The sequence below is a fragment of the Salvelinus namaycush genome, unplaced genomic scaffold (genome assembly GCF_016432855.1).
Source record: "Salvelinus namaycush isolate Seneca unplaced genomic scaffold, SaNama_1.0 Scaffold2587, whole genome shotgun sequence".
Classification (NCBI taxonomy): Eukaryota; Metazoa; Chordata; class Actinopteri; order Salmoniformes; family Salmonidae; genus Salvelinus; species Salvelinus namaycush.
The window spans coordinates 11,718-30,000 of NW_024059438.1; the positions used below are offsets into that span (position 1 = coordinate 11,718).

The 18,283-nt window shown below is 48.2% G+C and overlaps 1 protein-coding gene across 1 annotated transcript in view; it reads left to right on the plus strand.

Annotated features, from left to right (window-relative positions):
• Positions 1 to 266: 266 nt before the first annotated feature.
• LOC120039161 (myotubularin-related protein 4-like) overlaps positions 267 to 18,283 on the plus strand; it is a gene marked incomplete at its 3' end in the record, with an annotated part of 18,613 nt that continues 596 nt past the window's right edge. Inside the window, exons 1-2 of the mRNA XM_038984684.1 lie at positions 267 to 398; positions 4,669 to 4,751. Coding sequence (XP_038840612.1) covers positions 4,678 to 4,751 — 74 coding nt within the window. The remainder of the gene's footprint in view (positions 399 to 4,668; positions 4,752 to 18,283) is intronic.

The following is an 18,283-nucleotide window of genomic DNA, read 5'->3' on the forward strand; positions in this document are numbered from 1 at the left end:
TACGCTGCTGGGACAGGGTACGCTGCTGGGACAGGGTACGCTGCTGGGACAGGGTACGCTGCTGGGACGATAAACATTCAGGTCTAAAGTGGATGTAACACTGCAGTGTTTTAACGTTGTTTTGGCATTTGTTTCCTGATTTTAATTGTAATTTTTTTCCTGTTGTCCTTATCACAACGTTGATCTGGTGTTGTCTTTTTAACGTTGATCTGGTGTTGTCTTTTTAACGTTGCGTCGATGTAGTCATAACCTTTTTGTATTGACGTTTGTGTCCCCTCCAGGTGCCGTTCCCAGCTCTTCAGGGGGAAGGGGTGGAGTATCTGGGCCGGGCCGACGACGCCGTCATCGCCATCTCCAACTACAGGGTCCACATCAAGTTCAAGGACTCCGTCATCAATGTAAGACACACAGCCGGCTTCCTAATGGCCCCTATACAGTGTTTTGATCAGGGCTTGGTCCCCTTCTCAGCACCTCTGATTTGGCAGCATGCTGGGACCTGCTGCTTGGTCCCCCTCCTCACCCGCTGGTGCTTGGTGCTCACCCGCTGGTGCTTGGTGCTCACCCGCTGGTGCTTGGTGCTCACCCCCTGGTGCTTGGTGCTCACCCCCTGGTGCTTGGTGCTCACCCCCTGGTGCTTGGTCCCCCTCCCACCCCTGGTGCTTGTCCCCCTCCTCACCCCCTGGTGCTGGTCCCCTCCCCCTTGCTGGTGCTCACCCCCTGGTGCTTGGTGCTCACCCCCTGTGCTTGGTGCTCACCCCCTGGTGCTTGGTGCTCACCCCCTGTTGCTTGGTCCCCCTCCTCACCCCCCTGGTGCTTGGTCCCCCTCCTCACCCCCTGGTGCTTGGTCCCCCTCCTCACCCCTGGTGCTTGTCCCCCTCCTCACCCCCTGGCTTGGTCCCCCTCCTCACCCCCTGGCGCTTGTCCCCTCCTCACCCCCTGCGCTTGGTCCCCCTCCCTGGCCTTGGTCCGCCTCCTCACCCTGGCGCTTGGTCCGCCTCCTCACCCCCTGGCGCTTATCCCCTCCTCCACCCCCTGGCGCGTGTCCCCCTCCTCACCCCCTGGCGCTTGGTCCCCACCCCCTGGTGCTTGTTCCCACCCCCCTGGCGCTTGACAGTGGGTTGCAACCACAGAGAGCGTTGCATTGAGCATTGTCTCTGATCTCACCAGCCAGGACTGTTTTGACGTGGCCTCTGGGGTTTTAGGGAGCCGGGCCAATGCTCCCTTACTTGCGTAGACACACACACACACACACACACACACACACACACACACACACACACACACACCACACACACACACACACACACACACACTTTTCTACCGTTGCATCCGGGGCATCCAGCAGTCCTCTCCGACTGACATCAGCCCCTGCTGTAATACAAACAGCCTAGTTGTTTTCATTCACTGGCCTGGCAGAGAGATTCCACCTCCTCTCCTCTCCTCTCCCTCCACCTCCTCTCCCTCCACCTCCGCTCCTCACCTCCTCTCCCTCCCTCCACCTCCTCTCCCTCCACCTCCTCACCTCCTCTCCTCTCCCTCCCCCCACCTCCTCTCCCTCCTCTCCTCTCCCTCCCCCTACCTCCCCTCCTCTCCTCTCCCTCCCCCTACCTCCCCTCCTCTCCTCTCCCTCCCCCTACCTCCTCACCTCCTCTCCTCTCCCTCCCCCCACCTCCTCTCCTCCCCTCCTCTCCTCTCCCTCCCCCTACCTCCCCTCCTCTCATCTCCCTCCCCCTACCTCCCCTCCTCTCCCTCCCCCCACCTCCCCTCCTTCCCCTCCTCTCCTCTCCCTCCCCCCACCTCCCCTCCTCTCCTCCTCTCCCTCCTCTCCTCTCCCTCCTCCTACCTCTCCTCTCCTCTCCCTCCTCTCCCTCCCCTCCTCTCCTCTCCCTCCCCTCCTCTCCTCTCCCTCCCCTCCTCTCCTCTCCCTCCCCCCACCTCCCCTCCTCTCCCTCCCCTCCTCTCCCTCCCCTCCTCTCCCTCCCCCCACCTCCTCTCCTCTCCCTCCCCCCACCTCCCCTCCTCTCCCTCCCCTCCTCTCCTCTCCCCAACTCCAGTCAGCTTGCAGAGGACTTATAGCAGGACTCTGTTAAAGAACAGAACTTGCATAGGTCTGCACTGTCAAGAGTTTATGCTGCCTTCATATTAAAATGTTAAATTCCCTGTTTTTTTTCCCTTTTACTGTCTGTTTGTTCTGTTTGTTCAAAAGTATTCTGGGTAGTATGTAGGGTTTAGCAACATTTTAGTAGTAAACATTAAGTAACATTTCCGAAAAGTGGCACGACATACAGTAGGATTGGCATTCTACCAATGTTTTCTCTCAAGGGGTCTGTCTATTGCAAGGAATAAGCAACATTTCAAAGAAGAGACGTGAAGGATTGACGTTTGGCAGTGCAAGCAGGGTCCTGCTCTGAACCTATTCAGTCAGAGGCACAGATGAACTGTAGTAACCGTTAGTAACCATTAGCCAACCAGCTCTCCCCCTAAGCCATACCGCCCTCCTTCTAATCGCTCTGTTCTCACCCTTTGAGCCCATTGAGTTTATTTCCATTCTCTTCTCTCCTCTTCTCTTCTCTCTTTCTCTTCTCTTCTCTCCTTCTCTCTCCTTCTCTCTCCTTCTCTTCTCTCCTTCTCTCCTTTTCTTCTCTCCTTTTCTTCTCTTCTTCTCTTCTTCTCTTTTCTTCTCTTCTCTTCTCTTCTTCTCTTTTCTTCTCTTCTCTTCTCTCCTTCTCTCCTTCTCTTCTCTTCTCTCCTTCTCTCCTTCTCTTCTCTCCTTCTCTTCTCTCCTTCTCTCCTTCTCTTCTCTTCTCTCCTTCTCTCCTTCTCTTCTCTCCTTCTCTTCTCTCCTTTTCTTCTCTCCTTTTCTTCTCTCCTTCTCTCCTTTTCTTCTCTCTTTCTCTTCTCTCCTTCTCTTCCCACTCGTTCTACCTTGTGATTTTGTTCTCTGCTTCAGTTTATTATCTTCCATCTTTAGACTCACTGTCTTTTGATGTTCCATTTAACCTCCACTTCCTGTTTTATTTCTTTAGTTTAATCATATTTGCATTTCCTCACGTCTTGACTCTGCTCCCTCTCTTTCTCTCTCTCTGCTCTCCCCCTCTTTCTCTCTCTGCTCTCCCCCTCTTTCTCTCTCTGCTCCCCCTCTTTCTCTCTCTGCTCCCCCTCTTTCTCTCTCTGCTCCCCCTCTTTCTCCTTCTGCTCTTTCTCTTTCTGCTCTCCCCCTCTTTCTGCTCTCCCCCTCTTTCTCTCTCTGCTCTCCCCCTCTTTCTTTCTCTGCTCTCCCCCTCTTTCTCTCTCTGCTCCCCCTCTTTCTCTTTCTGCCCCCCCTCTTTCTCTTTCTGCTCCCCCTCTTTCTCCTTCTGCTCTTTCTCTCTCTGCTCTTTCTCTTTCTGCTCTCCCCCTCCTTCTGCTCTCCCCCTCCTTCTGCTCTCCCCCTCTTTCTCTCTCTGCTCTCCCCCTCTTTCTCTCTCTGCTCTCCCCCTCTTTCTCTCTCTGCTCTCCCCCTCTCTCTGCTCTCCCCCTCTCTCTGCTCTCCCCCTCTCTCTGCTCTCCTCCTCTCTCTGCTCTCCCCCTCTCTCTGCTCTCCCCCTCTCTCTCTCTCTGCTCTCCCCCTCTTTATCTCTCTGCTCTCCCCCTCTTTCTGCTCTCCCCCTCTTTCTCTCTCTGCTCTCCCCCTCTTTCTCTCTCTGCTTCCTTCGCTCGGTCTGTTTCTTCTCCCTCTCTGTTCCTGGTGCCTGTTACTGTGTTGTAGACCTATCCAGGTGTGGACAATCACATTTCTGTGAGTACATTGTGTCAATGGCAACCCCCCCTCCTCCTCCCTCGCAGTCTAGACTAGTCTGCTTCTGCCATTAATTCTCTGTTCGGTTCAGACTGACTGCTACTGGATCCATGTGCATCCTAGAAGAATAAAATGTAATTTAACTTTTCAATTGGAAGCAATCTAACCCCCACCCCCCACCAGCGTGGATGGTGATTGGTCAGCCTCGATCAAAAGTCGAACCTCATTGGGTAATTGTATAACTGTTTGGCGTGACGTCAGTAACACCTCTGACCCCCGTGGACCAATAACAGAGTGGACCCCGTGGACCAATAACAGAGCTACGGAACACGACAGGCTCAGCATGACTGAGGGAACACTCTAGAATAGACTTCCGCACACTACAGGGCTTGACCTAAAATGATTATATGGTTGTATAATGGTTGTTGTTTTGTATGAATGAGATTAACTGCGTGGCAATTTACTATACGGCAGCTATGAAAAGTGTAAATACCTTGACATATAAACGGTGTAGTTTATGGAAGGTGATTTGACAACGGTAATAACCTGCAATGTGATGATTTTCTAAAAGGAAGTTCAAGTCATGCTGCTGTTTTGAAAAGGCTAGATATTGGTGTTGCTATGGAGATGATGTTGTTGTTGTTGTTGTGGGGTCTGTTTTTAGGCCTATACCCTAAAACAGAGGCTTGACTCAATTTACATAACCAATGGGGAGAGTCTACCACCAATGTCATCTTCCGATCCTCACTGAAGTGCTACTTCTGCTGTGTGTGAAAAACAAAACGTCTGTCTACCTCCTTGTGCTTGCAGCCTACTCTACAACAGGGTAGCTAAACTAGGAAGTGTTGTCTATCCTGTGTAATGTGGTGTCTCTCTGGCTCCCTCTACAGGTGCCTCTGATGCTGATAGAGGGTGTGGAGAGCAGAGACATGTTTCAACTGCACATCGTCTGCAAGGACTCGAAAGTTGTCAGGTAAAAAGAGAGAAACTCCTATCGAGGAGAACGACACTGTCCCAGTGGCCGCCGTCGACTACTGTCAGGACGTACAGATTCACGGATGCCCTTGTGCCTCATCAATCATGATGTTTGTTTCGTTTTCTGCCAGATCAAAAATAAGATTTTGTTTTCATAATAGTATTCGTTTTGATTTATGTTTCATTGACATAAAAAAAAAAAAAAAAATTTTTTTAAAAAAAAGATTTATCTGCATTTCAAGGCTCAGTTCTAAACAAGGAGACTTGGCAATAGTCTCGTGTGTGTGTGTGTGTGGATTTTCCACAATATTTCTACTAGTGAGAACTGTTGAGAGAACGGCTTCTTTGTTCTTTGCTCGGAGTTGGAAAATAGATGTCATGAAGTTTGCTTAAGAACTGATTTGGCTCAAAAACATGTAGATGACATTTATTATTATTTTTATGTAAAGACTTGAGTTTTCAACTGAACTAAGAGCCCACTTCTGTCTGTTAGACACACACACACACACACACACACACACACACACACACACACACACACACACACACACACGGTGTTCCCATGTCTTTGATTGCCTTGTATCCTACCTGAGGAGCAGGTGTCATGTGGAAGGGCCATTGGAAACACTGTTCTGTACCCCATGAACACTCATTACAATATAGAACTATGGAATACTCACCACATTGAAGAACCCTCTTCACTAATGCTGGTGTTTCTAGCTCCAACAGGGCAGTAATGCTGGTGTTTCTAGCTCCAACAGGGCACTAATGCTGGTGTTTCTAGCTACAACAGGGCAGTAATGCTGGTGTTTTTAGCTACAACAGGGCAGTAATGCTGGTGTTTTTAGCTCCAACAGGGCACTAATGCTGGTGTTTCTAGCTACAACAGGGCAGTAATGCTGGTGTTTCTAGCTCCAACAGGGCAGTAATGCTGGTGTTTCTAGCTCCAACAGGGCACTAATGCTGGTGTTTCTAGCTACAACAGGGCAGTAATGCTGGTGTTTCTAGCTCCAACAGGGCAGTAATGCTGGTGTTTCTAGCTCCAACAGGGCACTAATGCTGGTGTTTCTAGCTCCAACAGGGCACTAATGCTGGTGTTTCTAGCTCCAACAGGGCACTAATGCTGGTGTTTCTAGCTCCAACAGGGCAGTAATGCTGGTGTTTCTAGCTCCAACAGAGCAGTAATGCTGGTGTTTTTAGCTCCAACAGAGCAGTAATGCTGGTGTTTCTAGCTCCAACAGGGCACTAATGCTGGTGTTTCTAGCTCCAACAGGGCACTAGTGCTGGTGTTTCTAGCTCCAACAGGGCAGTAATGCTGGTGTTTCTAGCTACAACTACAGTAACGCTGGTGTTTCTAGCTCCAACAGAGCAGTAACGCTGGTGTTTCTAGCTCCAACAGAGCAGTAACGCTGGTGTTTCTAGCTCCAACAGAGCAGTAACGCTGGTGTTTCTAGCTCCAACAGAGCAGTAACGCTGGTGTTTCTAGCTCCAACAGAGCAGTAATGCTGGTGTTTCTAGCTACAACAGGGCAGTAATGCTGGTGTTTCTAGCTACAACAGGGCAGTAATGCTGGTGTTTCTAGCTACAACAGGGCAGTAATGCTGGTGTTTTTAGCTCCAACAGGGCACTAATGCTGGTGTTTCTAGCTACAACAGGGCAGTAACGCTGGTGTTTCTAGCTCCAACAGGGCAGTAATGCTGGTGTTTTTAGCTCCAACAGAGCAGTAATGCTGGTGTTTCTAGCTCCAACAGGGCACTAATGCTGGTGTTTCTAGCTACAACAGGGCACTAATGCTGGTGTTTCTAGCTACAACAGGGCACTAATGCTGGTGTTTCTAGCTCCAACAGGGCACTAATGCTGGTGTTTCTAGCTCCAACAGGGCACTAATGCTGGTGTTTCTAGCTCCAACAGGGCAGTAATGCTGGTGTTTCTAGCTCCAACAGGGCAGTAATGCTGGTGTTTCTAGCTCCAACAGGGCACTAATGCTGGTGTTTCTAGCTCCAACAGAGCAGTAATGCTGGTGTTTCTAGCTCCAACAGGGCACTAATGCTGGTGTTTCTAGCTCCAACAGGGCACTAGTGCTGGTGTTTCTAGCTCCAACAGGGCAGTAATGCTGGTGTTTCTAGCTCCAACAGGGCACTAATGCTGGTGTTTCTAGCTACAACAGGGCAGTAATGCTGGTGTTTCTAGCTCCAACAGGGCAGTAATGCTGGTGTTTCTAGCTCCAACAGGGCACTAATGCTGGTGTTTCTAGCTCCAACAGGGCACTAATGCTGGTGTTTCTAGCTCCAACAGGGCAGTAATGCTGGTGTTTCTAGCTCCAACAGGGCAGTAATGCTGGTGTTTCTAGCTCCAACAGAGCAGTAATGCTGGTGTTTTTAGCTCCAACAGAGCAGTAATGCTGGTGTTTCTAGCTCCAACAGGGCACTAATGCTGGTGTTTCTAGCTCCAACAGGGCACTAGTGCTGGTGTTTCTAGCTCCAACAGGGCAGTAATGCTGGTGTTTCTAGCTACAACTACAGTAACGCTGGTGTTTCTAGCTCCAACAGAGCAGTAACGCTGGTGTTTCTAGCTCCAACAGAGCTCTGTTTCTAGCTCCAACAGAGCAGTAACGCTGGTGTTTCTAGCTCCAACAGAGCAGTAACGCTGGTGTTTCTAGCTCCAACAGAGCAGTAACGCTGGTGTTTCTAGCTACAACAGGGCAGTAATGCTGGTGTTTCTAGCTACAACAGGGCAGTAATGCTGGTGTTTTTAGCTCCAACAGGGCACTAATGCTGGTGTTTCTAGCTACAACAGGGCAGTAACGCTGGTGTTTCTAGCTCCAACAGGGCAGTAATGCTGGTGTTTTTAGCTCCAACAGGGCACTAATGCTGGTGTTTCTAGCTCCAACAGGGCACTAGTGCTGGTGTTTCTAGCTCCAACAGGGCACTAGTGCTGGTGTTTCTAGCTCCAACAGGGCAGTAATGCTGGTGTTTCTAGCTACAACTACAGTAACGCTGGTGTTTCTAGCTCCAACAGAGCAGTAATGCTGGTGTTTCTAGCTCCAACAGAGCAGTAACGCTGGTGTTTCTAGCTCCAACAGAGCAGTAACGCTGGTGTTTCTAGCTCCAACAGAGCAGTAACGCTGGTGTTTCTAGCTCCAACAGAGCAGTAACGCTGGTGTTTCTAGCTACAACAGGGCACTAATGCTGGTGTTTCTAGCTACAACAGGGCACTAATGCTGGTGTTTCTAGCTACAACAGGGCACTAATGCTGGTGTTTCTAGCTACAACAGGGCACTAATGCTGGTGTTTCTAGCTCCAACAGGGCACTAATGCTGGTGTTTCTAGCTCCAACAGGGCAGTAATGCTGGTGTTTCTAGCTCCAACAGGGCAGTAATGCTGGTGTTTCTAGCTCCAACAGGGCAGTAATGCTGGTGTTTCTAGCTCCAACAGGGCAGTAACGCTGGTGTTTCTAGCTCCAACAGGGCACTAACGCTGGTGTTTCTAGCTCCAACAGGGCACTAATGCTGGTGTTTCTAGCTCCAACAGGGCAGTAATGCTGGTGTTTCTAGCTCCAACAGGGCAGTAATGCTGGTGTTTCTAGCTCCAACAGGGCACTAATGCTGGTGTTTCTAGCTCCAACAGGGCAGTAATGCTGGTGTTTCTAGCTCCAACAGGGCAGTAATGCTGGTGTTTCTAGCTCCAACAGGGCAGTAATGCTGGTGTTTCTAGCTCCAACAGGGCAGTAATGCTGGTGTTTCTAGCTCCAACAGGGCAGTAATGCTGGTGTTTCTAGCTCCAACAGGGCAGTAATGCTGGTGTTTCTAGCTCCAACAGGGCACTAATGCTGGTGTTTCTAGCTACAACAGGGCACTAATGCTGGTGTTTCTAGCTACAACAGGGCAGTAATGCTTGTGTTTCTAGCTACAACAGGGCAGTAATGCTGGTGTTTCTAGCTCCAACAGGGCAGTAACGCTGGTGTTTCTAGCTCCAACAGGGCAGTAACGCTGGTGTTTCTAGCTCCAACAGGGCAGTAACGCTGGTGTTTCTAGCTCCAACAGGGCAGTAACGCTGGTGTTTCTAGCTCCAACAGGGCAGTAATGCTGGTGTTTCTAGCTCCAACAGGGCAGTAATGCTGGTGTTTCTAGCTCCAACAGGGCACTAATGCTGGTGTTTCTAGCTCCAACAGGGCACTAATGCTGGTGTTTCTAGCTCCAACAGGGCACTAATGCTGGTGTTTCTAGCTCCAACAGGGCAGTAACGCTGGTGTTTCTAGCTCCAACAGGGCAGTAACGCTGGTGTTTCTAGCTCCAACAGGGCACTAATGCTGGTGTTTCTAGCTCCAACAGGGCAGTAACGCTGGTGTTTCTAGCTCCAACAGGGCACTAATGCTGGTGTTTCTAGCTCCAACAGGGCACTAATGCTGGTGTTTCTAGCTCCAACAGGGCAGTAACGCTGGTGTTTCTAGCTCCAACAGGGCAGTAACGCTGGTGTTTCTAGCTACAACTACAGTAACGCTGGTGTTTCTAGCTACAACTACAGTAACGCTGGTGTTTCTAGCTCCAACAGGGCAGTAATGCTGGTGTTTCTAGCTCCAACAGGGCAGTAATGCTGGTGTTTCTAGCTACAACTACAGTAACGCTGGTGTTTCTAGCTCCAACAGGGCAGTAACGCTGGTGTTTCTAGCTCCAACAGGGCACTAATGCTGGTGTTTCTAGCTCCAACAGGGCAGTAATGCTGGTGTTTCTAGCTACAACAGGGCAGTAATGCTGGTGTTTCTAGCTACAACAGGGCAGTAATGCTGGTGTTTCTAGCTACAACAGGGCACTAATGCTGGTGTTTCTAGCTACAACAGGGCAGTAATGCTTGTGTTTCTAGCTCCAACAGGGCAGTAATGCTTGTGTTTCTAGCTCCAACAGGGCACTAATGCTTGTGTTTCTAGCTCCAACAGGGCACTAATGCTGGTGTTTCTAGCTCCAACAGAGCACTAATGCTGGTGTTTCTAGCTACAACAGAGCACTAATGCTGGTGTTTCTAGCTACAACAGGGCACTAATACTGGTGTTTCTAGCTACAACAGGGCACTAATGCTGGTGTTTCTAGCTACAACTACAGTAACGCTGGTGTTTCTAGCTACAACTACAGTAACGCTGGTGTTTCTAGCTCCAACAGGGCAGTAATGCTGGTGTTTCTAGCTCCAACAGGGCAGTAATGCTGGTGTTTCTAGCTCCAACAGGGCACTAATGCTGGTGTTTCTAGCTCCAACAGGGCACTAATGCTGGTGTTTCTAGCTCCAACAGGGCACTAATGCTGGTGTTTCTAGCTCCAACAGGGCAGTAATGCTGGTGTTTCTAGCTCCAACAGGGCACTAATGCTGGTGTTTCTAGCTCCAACAGGGCACTAATGCTGGTGTTTCTATCTCCAACAGAGCACTAATGCTTGTGTTTCTAGCTCCAACAGGGCACTAATGCTGGTGTTTCTAGCTCCAACAGGGCACTAATGCTGGTGTTTCTAGCTCCAACAGGGCACTAATGCTGGTGTTTCTAGCTCCAACAGGGCACTAATGCTGGTGTTTCTAGCTCCAACAGGGCACTAATGCTGGTGTTTCTAGCTCCAACAGGGCACTAATGCTGGTGTTTCTAGCTCCAACAGGGCACTAATGCTGGTGTTTCTAGCTCCAACAGGGCACTAATGCTGGTGTTTCTAGCTCCAACAGGGCAGTAACGCTGGTGTTTCTAGCTCCAACAGGGCAGTAACGCTGGTGTTTCTAGCTCCAACAGAGCAGTAATGCTGGTGTTTCTAGCTCCAACAGGGCACTAATGCTGGTGTTTCTAGCTCCAACAGGGCACTAATGCTGGTGTTTCTAGCTCCAACAGGGCACTAATGCTGGTGTTTCTAGCTCCAACAGGGCACTAATGCTGGTGTTTCTAGCTCCAACAGGGCAGTAATGCTGGTGTTTCTAGCTCCAACAGAGCAGTAATGCTGGTGTTTCTAGCTCCAACAGGGCACTAATGCTTGTGTTTCTAGCTCCAACAGGGCACTAATGCTTGTGTTTCTAGCTCCAACAGGGCAGTAATGCTGGTGTTTCTAGCTCCAACAGGGCAGTAATGCTGGTGTTTCTAGCTCCAACAGGGCACTAATGCTGGTGTTTCTAGCTCCAACAGGGCAGTAATGCTGGTGTTTCTAGCTACAACAGGGCAGTAATGCTGGTGTTTCTAGCTCCAACAGAGCACTAATGCTGGTGTTTCTAGCTCCAACAGGGCACTAATGCTGGTGTTTCTAGCTCCAACAGGGCACTAATGCTGGTGTTTCTAGCTCCAACAGGGCACTAATGCTGGTGTTTCTAGCTCCAACAGGGCACTAATGCTGGTGTTTCTAGCTCCAACAGGGCACTAATGCTGGTGTTTCTAGCTCCAACAGGGCACTAATGCTGGTGTTTCTAGCTCCAACAGGGCACTAATGCTTGTGTTTCTAGCTCCAACAGGGCACTAATGCTGGTGTTTCTAGCTCCAACAGGGCACTAATGCTGGTGTTTCTAGCTCCAACAGGGCAGTAATGCTTGTGTTTCTAGCTCCAACAGGGCAGTAATGCTTGTGTTTCTAGCTCCAACAGAGCAGTAATGCTGGTGTTTCTAGCTCCAACAGGGCACTAATGCTGGTGTTTCTAGCTCCAACAGGGCACTAATGCTGGTGTTTCTAGCTCCAACAGGGCACTAATGCTGGTGTTTCTAGCTCCAACAGGGCACTAATGCTGGTGTTTCTAGCTCCAACAGGGCACTAATGCTGGTGTTTCTAGCTCCAACAGGGCACTAATGCTGGTGTTTCTAGCTCCAACAGGGCAGTAATGCTTGTGTTTCTAGCTACAACAGGGCAGTAATGCTGGTGTTTCTAGCTCCAACAGGGCAGTAATGCTGGTGTTTCTAGCTCCAACAGGGCACTAATGCTGGTGTTTCTAGCTCCAACAGGGCAGTAATGCTGGTGTTTCTAGCTACAACAGGGCACTAATGCTGGTGTTTCTAGCTACAACAGGGCACTAATGCTGGTGTTTCTAGCTACAACAGGGCAGTAATGCTGGTGTTTCTAGCTCCAACAGGGCACTAATGCTGGTGTTTCTAGCTCCAACAGGGCAGTAATGCTGGTGTTTCTAGCTACAACAGGGCAGTAATGCTTGTGTTTCTAGCTACAACAGGGCAGTAATGCTTGTGTTTCTAGCTCCAACAGAGCACTAATGCTGGTGTTTCTAGCTCCAACAGGGCACTAATGCTGGTGTTTCTAGCTCCAACAGGGCAGTAATACAAATAAACAATACACACACATTCCCCCAAAAAACGAATAATACGTTATATAGGATGAAACATGACTAGAATACAGTGTACACCATATAAAGTGGGTGAAACCGTATGTAAACATTATAAAAGTGACCGGTGTTCAATGACTATGTACATAGGACCGTGGTCTCTAAAGTTCAGGGTGGAGTACCGGGTGGTAGCCAGCTAGAACAGTCTCTAATGTTCAGGGTAGAGTACCAGGTGGTAGCCAGCTAGCACAGTCTCTAAGGTTCAGGGTAGAGTACCGGGTGGTAGCCAGCTAGAACAGTCTCTAAGGTTCAGGGTAGAGTACCGGGTGGTAGCCGGCTAGAACAGTCTCTAAAGTTCAGGGTAGAGTACCGGGTGGTAGCCGGCTAGAACAGTCTCTAAGGTTCAGGGTAGAGTACCGGGTGGTAGCCGGCTAGAACAGTCTCTAAGGTTCAGGGTAGAGTACCGGGTGGTAGCCAGCTAGCACAGTCTCTATAGTTCAGGGTAGAGTACCGGGTGGTAGCCAGCTAGCACAGTCTCTAAGGTTCAGGGTAGAGTACCGGGTGGTAGCCAGCTAGCACAGTCTCTAAGGTTCAGGGTAGAGTACCGGGTGGTAGCCAGCTAGCACAGTCTCTAAGGTTCAGGGTAGAGTACCGGGTGGTAGCCAGCTAGCACAGTCTCTAAGGTTCAGGGCAGGGTACTGGGTGGAGTCCGGCTAGTGACTGTTTAACAGTCTGATGGTCTGGAGATTTTCAGTCTCTTGGCCACCAGCTTTGATGCCACCTGTTCACCCTGCTTCCAGACCTCGCCTTCTGGATGGTAGCAGGGTGAACAGGCCGTAGCTCGGGTGGCTGAGGTCCTTGATGATCTTCTGGATGATAGCAGGGTGAACAGGCCGTAGCTCGGGTGGCTGAGGTCCTTGATGATCTTCTGGATGATAGCAGGGTGAACAGGCCGTAGCTCGGGTGGCTGAGGTCCTTGATGATCTTCTGGATGATAGCAGGGTGAACAGGCCGTAGCTCGGGTGGCTGAGGTCCTTGATGATCTTCTTGGCCTTCCTGTGACACCGGGTGGTGTAGATGTCCTGGGGGGGGGCAGGCAGTGTGTCCTCAGTGACTCAATAGGCTGACCACAGAGAGCCCTGTTGTTGTGAATGGTGGAATTTCCGTACCAGGCGGTGTTACAGCCTGACATGATGTTCTCAACGGTGTATCTGTAGAAGTTCTTAAGAGAAGCCAACTTGCTCCAGCCTCCTGGAGTTGAAGAGGCGTGTTACACTGCCTTCACCACGCTGTCTGTGTGATGGGATCATTTCAGGTTGTGTGTGATGTACACACCGAGGAACTTGAAGCTTTTGACCCCCTCTACTGCGGCCCCGTCAAAGTGGATCTCTCGCTGCGGTCTCCTGTAGTCCACAATCAGCTCGTTCGTTTTGTTGACATTGATGGGCGAGGTTATTTTCCTGGCACCACTCCGCCAGGGCCCAAACTATCTCCCTGTAGGCCGTCATCGTTGTTCATCGTCCTGTCATGGGTGAACTGGGAGTACAGGAGAGGGCTAAGCATCCCTGTTGAGGATCAGCGTGGAGGAAGTGTTGTTGCCTACCTTCACCACTTGGGGTCGCCCCGTCAGGAAGTCCTAGGACCCAGATGCACAGGGCGCGGTTCGGATCCCAGAACCCGGCGCTGGGTGTCCCTCCAAGATCATCACTATGGTGTTGAATGCTGAGCTGTAGTCGATTTTTGAACAGTATTCATTACGTAGGTATTTCTCTTGCCCAGGTGGGATAAGGCAGTGTGCAGTGCAATGGCGTCGTCTGTGGATCTGTTGGGGCGATATGCGAATTGTAGTGGTTCTAAGGTGGAGGTGACGGTCTTTAACTTAGGGCTGGGTGATACATCGAATTCGTTCCGATTTCATCTTTTTGCACGATATTCCAAATGCCTGTATCGCAAGAATCAAGGTCTGTTCTTTTTTTTGTTTTTATCAACATTTTATGTCCACTTGTTCTCATGTTGTATTTTTGGTCTCGTCTCTTTCGCTCCTTCTGTGCTGTGTGTAACTTCACATTTACACCGGAGATCTGTATATAATGACGAGATGCTCATGTCTTCGCCCTAACAATGGGAGTCGTTGTCCCAAAGGTGGGAAGGCAGGCGACAAGCTTAGATCCAAAATATGCCCATAGAAACGCATTGGGCTGATTTTGGCCAGAGTAAAATCTCTCTCTTCACCTCTTCCTCTCTGCTTACACATATACCAAGCCCCTCCCCTCCCCTTGCCACTCACACCAACAAAGATGAGAGATTATTTTATTTCACCTTTATTTAACCAGGTAGGCCAGTTGAGAACAAGTTCTCATTTACAACTGCGACCTCTGCCAAGATAAAGCAAAGCAGTGCGACCAAAAACTAACAACACAGAGTTACACATGGAATAAACAAAACATACAGTCAATAACACAATAGAAAAATCTACATACAGTGTGTGTAAATGTAGATCAATTCTTCCTCTGAAAAGTTGTTTCAACTCGCTATTTGAGGTTCGGTCCGACAGAATTGGTCACATTAACACCGAAACACTTGTTTACTGTCACAGAGGAGAAGTTAACTACTCAACTTGCACGCGGAACAGAAGTATCAATGACAATTTGTTTCTGGAAAACACATGCTCAGTATGTCGCGTGCGGCATTAGAGCACCGCTTAGAGCACCGCTTAGAGCACCGTTTAGAGCACCGCTTAGAGCACCGCTTAGAGCACCGTTTAGAGCACCGTTTAGAGCACCGTTTAGAGCACCGTTTAGAGCACCGCTTAGAGCACCGTTTAGAGCACCGTTTAGAGCACCGCTTAGAGCACCGCTTAGAGCACCGTTTAGAGCACCGTTTAGAGCACCGTCTAGAGCACCGTCTAGAGCACCGTTTAGAGCACCGTTTAGAGCACCGCTTAGAGCACCGCTTAGAGCACCGTTTAGAGCACCGTTTAGAGCACCGTTTAGAGCACCGTTTAGAGCACCGCTTAGAGCACCGCTTAGAGCACCGCTTAGAGCACCGCTTAGAGCACCGCTTAGAGCACCGTTTAGAGCACCGCTTAGAGCACCGTTTATAGCACCATTTATAGCACCGTTTATAGCACCGTTTATAGCACCGCTTAGAGCACCATTTATAGCACCGCTTAGAGCACCGTTTATAGCACCGTTTATAGCACCGCTTATAGCACCGCTTAGAGCACCATTTCTGCCAAAGACTGTTATACCAGCTGTCTAGTCTTTATTTTTTTTATAAATGTGCGATAAGCATGAAAAAAAAAAGATGCATTTTGTTTTAAAGATTCGGCTACTCGTTCTCATTCTGAGAAATAAGGTAGACCCACTTGATTTCAACATCAAAGTGGACAGACTAGCATGCTGTTCAAACAGTTGGAGACAGACAGAGAAGGGTCCGTTCCTAACAATTCAACTGTTCTACCTTTGTTAGCTAGAAAATAGATAGTTGGCTGAACTTGAGATATAAAGATTAGCTGACTACTCACTAGCACGTAGGCTTGTGCTTAAGAGATAATGCTTATTAGACCTGTGTTAATTTTCCTGCTACAGGAAGTTAGTCGTTATTAGGGAATGTGCATTATGGTTCTGGTTACATTTGTAACAAACAGGGCCTTTTCATAGATTGACTTGAAAGCCAGATCAGTGATTTTTGCAAAAAAAAAAAGCAGGTGCCAAGAGTCTACAAAACTTTCATCCATGCAAAGGGTGGCTACTTTGAAAAATCGGAAATATATTTTGATTTAACACTTTTTTTGGTTACTACATGATTCCATATGTGTTATTTCATAGTTGTGATGTCTTCACTATTATTCTACAATGTGGAAAAAATTAAGAAAATCCCTTGAATGAGTAGGTGTGTCCAAACTTTTGACTGGTACTGTGTTTTGTGACTCGTCCATAAGTTTGAAAAAAAAATTGTTGAATTTTAGTCCATATCGCACAGCCCTACTTAAACTAGTCTCTCAAAACACTTCATGAAGTGACCGCTACTTGGGCGGTAGTCATTTTAATGATTTCGTTTTCCTCGCCGAGCGGGCGAAGAATGTGTTTAGCTCATCCGGGAGCAAGGCATCGGTGTCAGCTTATTTTTTTAATAATCCGTGATTGTCTGGAGTTCTTGCCACAAGTCTCGTGTCTGAGCCGTTGAATTGTGACTCCACTTTGTCTCTGTGCTGTCGGTTTTTGCCTCTTTGATTGCCTTACGGAGTTAACTACACTCTTATGGAGGTCATAACTACACTCTTATGGAGGTCATAACTACACTCTTATGATGGTCATAACTACACTCTTATGATGGTCATAACTACACTCTTATGATGGTCATAACTACACTCTTATGGAGGTCATAACTACACTCTTATGGAGGTCATAACTACACTCTTATGGAGGTCATAACTACACTCTTATGGAGGTCATAACTACACTCTTATGGAGGTCATAACTACACTCTTATGGAGGTCATAACTACACTCTTATGGAGGTCATAACTACACTCTTATGGAGGTCATAACTACACTCTTATGGAGGTCATAACTACACTCTTATGGAGGTCATAACTACACTTATGGAGGTCATAACTACACTCTTATGGAGGTCATAACTACACTCTTATGGAGGTCATAACTACACTCTTATGGAGGTCATAACTACACTCTTATGGAGGTCATAACTACACTCTTATGGAGGTCATAACTACACTCTTATGGAGGTCATAACTACACTCTTATGGAGGTCATAACTACACTCTTATGGAGGTTAATAACTACACTCTTATGGAGGTTAATAACTACACTCTTATGGAGGTTAATAACTACACTCTTATGATGGTCATAACTACACTCTTATGGAGGTCGTAACTACACTCTTATGGAGGTCGTAACTACACTCTTATGGAGGTCATAGCTACACTCTTATGATGGTCATAACTACACTCTTATGGAGGTCATAACTACACTCTTATGGAGGTTAATAACTACACTCTTATGGAGGTTAATAACTACACTCTTATGGAGGTCGTAACTACACTCTTATGGAGGTCGTAACTACACTCTTATGGAGGTCGTAACTACACTCTTATGGAGGTCGTAACTACACTTATGGAGGTCGTAACTACACTCTTATGGAGGTCGTAACTACACTCTTATGGAGGTCGTAACTACACTCTTATGGAGGTCGTAACTACACTCTTATGGAGGTCGTAACTACACTCTTATGGAGGTCGTAACTACACTCTTATGGAGGTCGTAACTACACTCTTATGGAGGTCGTAACTACACTCTTATGGAGGTCGTAACTACACTCTTATGGAGGTCGTAACTACACTCTTATGGAGGTCGTAACTACACTCTTACGGAGGTTAATAACTACACTCTTACGGAGGTTAATAACTACACTCTTACGGAGGTTAATAACTACACTCTTACGGAGGTCGTAACTACACTCTTACGGAGGTCGTAACTACACTCTTACGGAGGTAGTAACTACACTCTTACGGAGGTAATAACTACACTCTTACGGAGGTCATAACTACACTCTTACGGAGGTTAATAACTACACTCTTACGGAGGTTAATAACTACACTCTTACGGAGGTTAATAACTACTCTTACGGAGGTTAATAACTACTCTTATGGAGGTCATAACTACACTCTTATGGAGGTTAATAACTACTCTTATGGAGGTCATAACTACACTCTTATGGAGGTCATAGCTGGTCTGTTTCTACACGTCCATGTTCCCAGTCACATTTGCCATGGTTAAATGCGGTGGTTCGCGCTTTCAGTTTTGCACGAATGCTGCCATCTATCCAGGGTTTTTGGTTTGGATAAGTTGTGTAGTTGGAAAAATATCCTTTATCCACTTCCTGATGAACCCAGTCACCGAGTCTATGTATACGTCCAATACTATTCTCACAGGTTACCCGGAACATTTTCCAAGACAATCTTGAAGCGTAGATTCCGATTGGTCAGACCAACGTTGAACAGTCCTTACCACTGGAGCTTCCTGTTTTTAAGTTTCTACCTATAGGTGGGGAGGAGCAGAATGGAGGTGTGATCTGATTTGTCAAAGGGAAGGTGGGGGGAGGGCCTTGTAGCCGGAAAGTAGCAGGGTCAGTGTTGCGCGTGTAGCGCAGTAGATGTGTTGATAGAATTGCGGTAGCTTTTTCCTCACATATACTTTTATTATTATTTTATTTATTATAATACTTTTATTA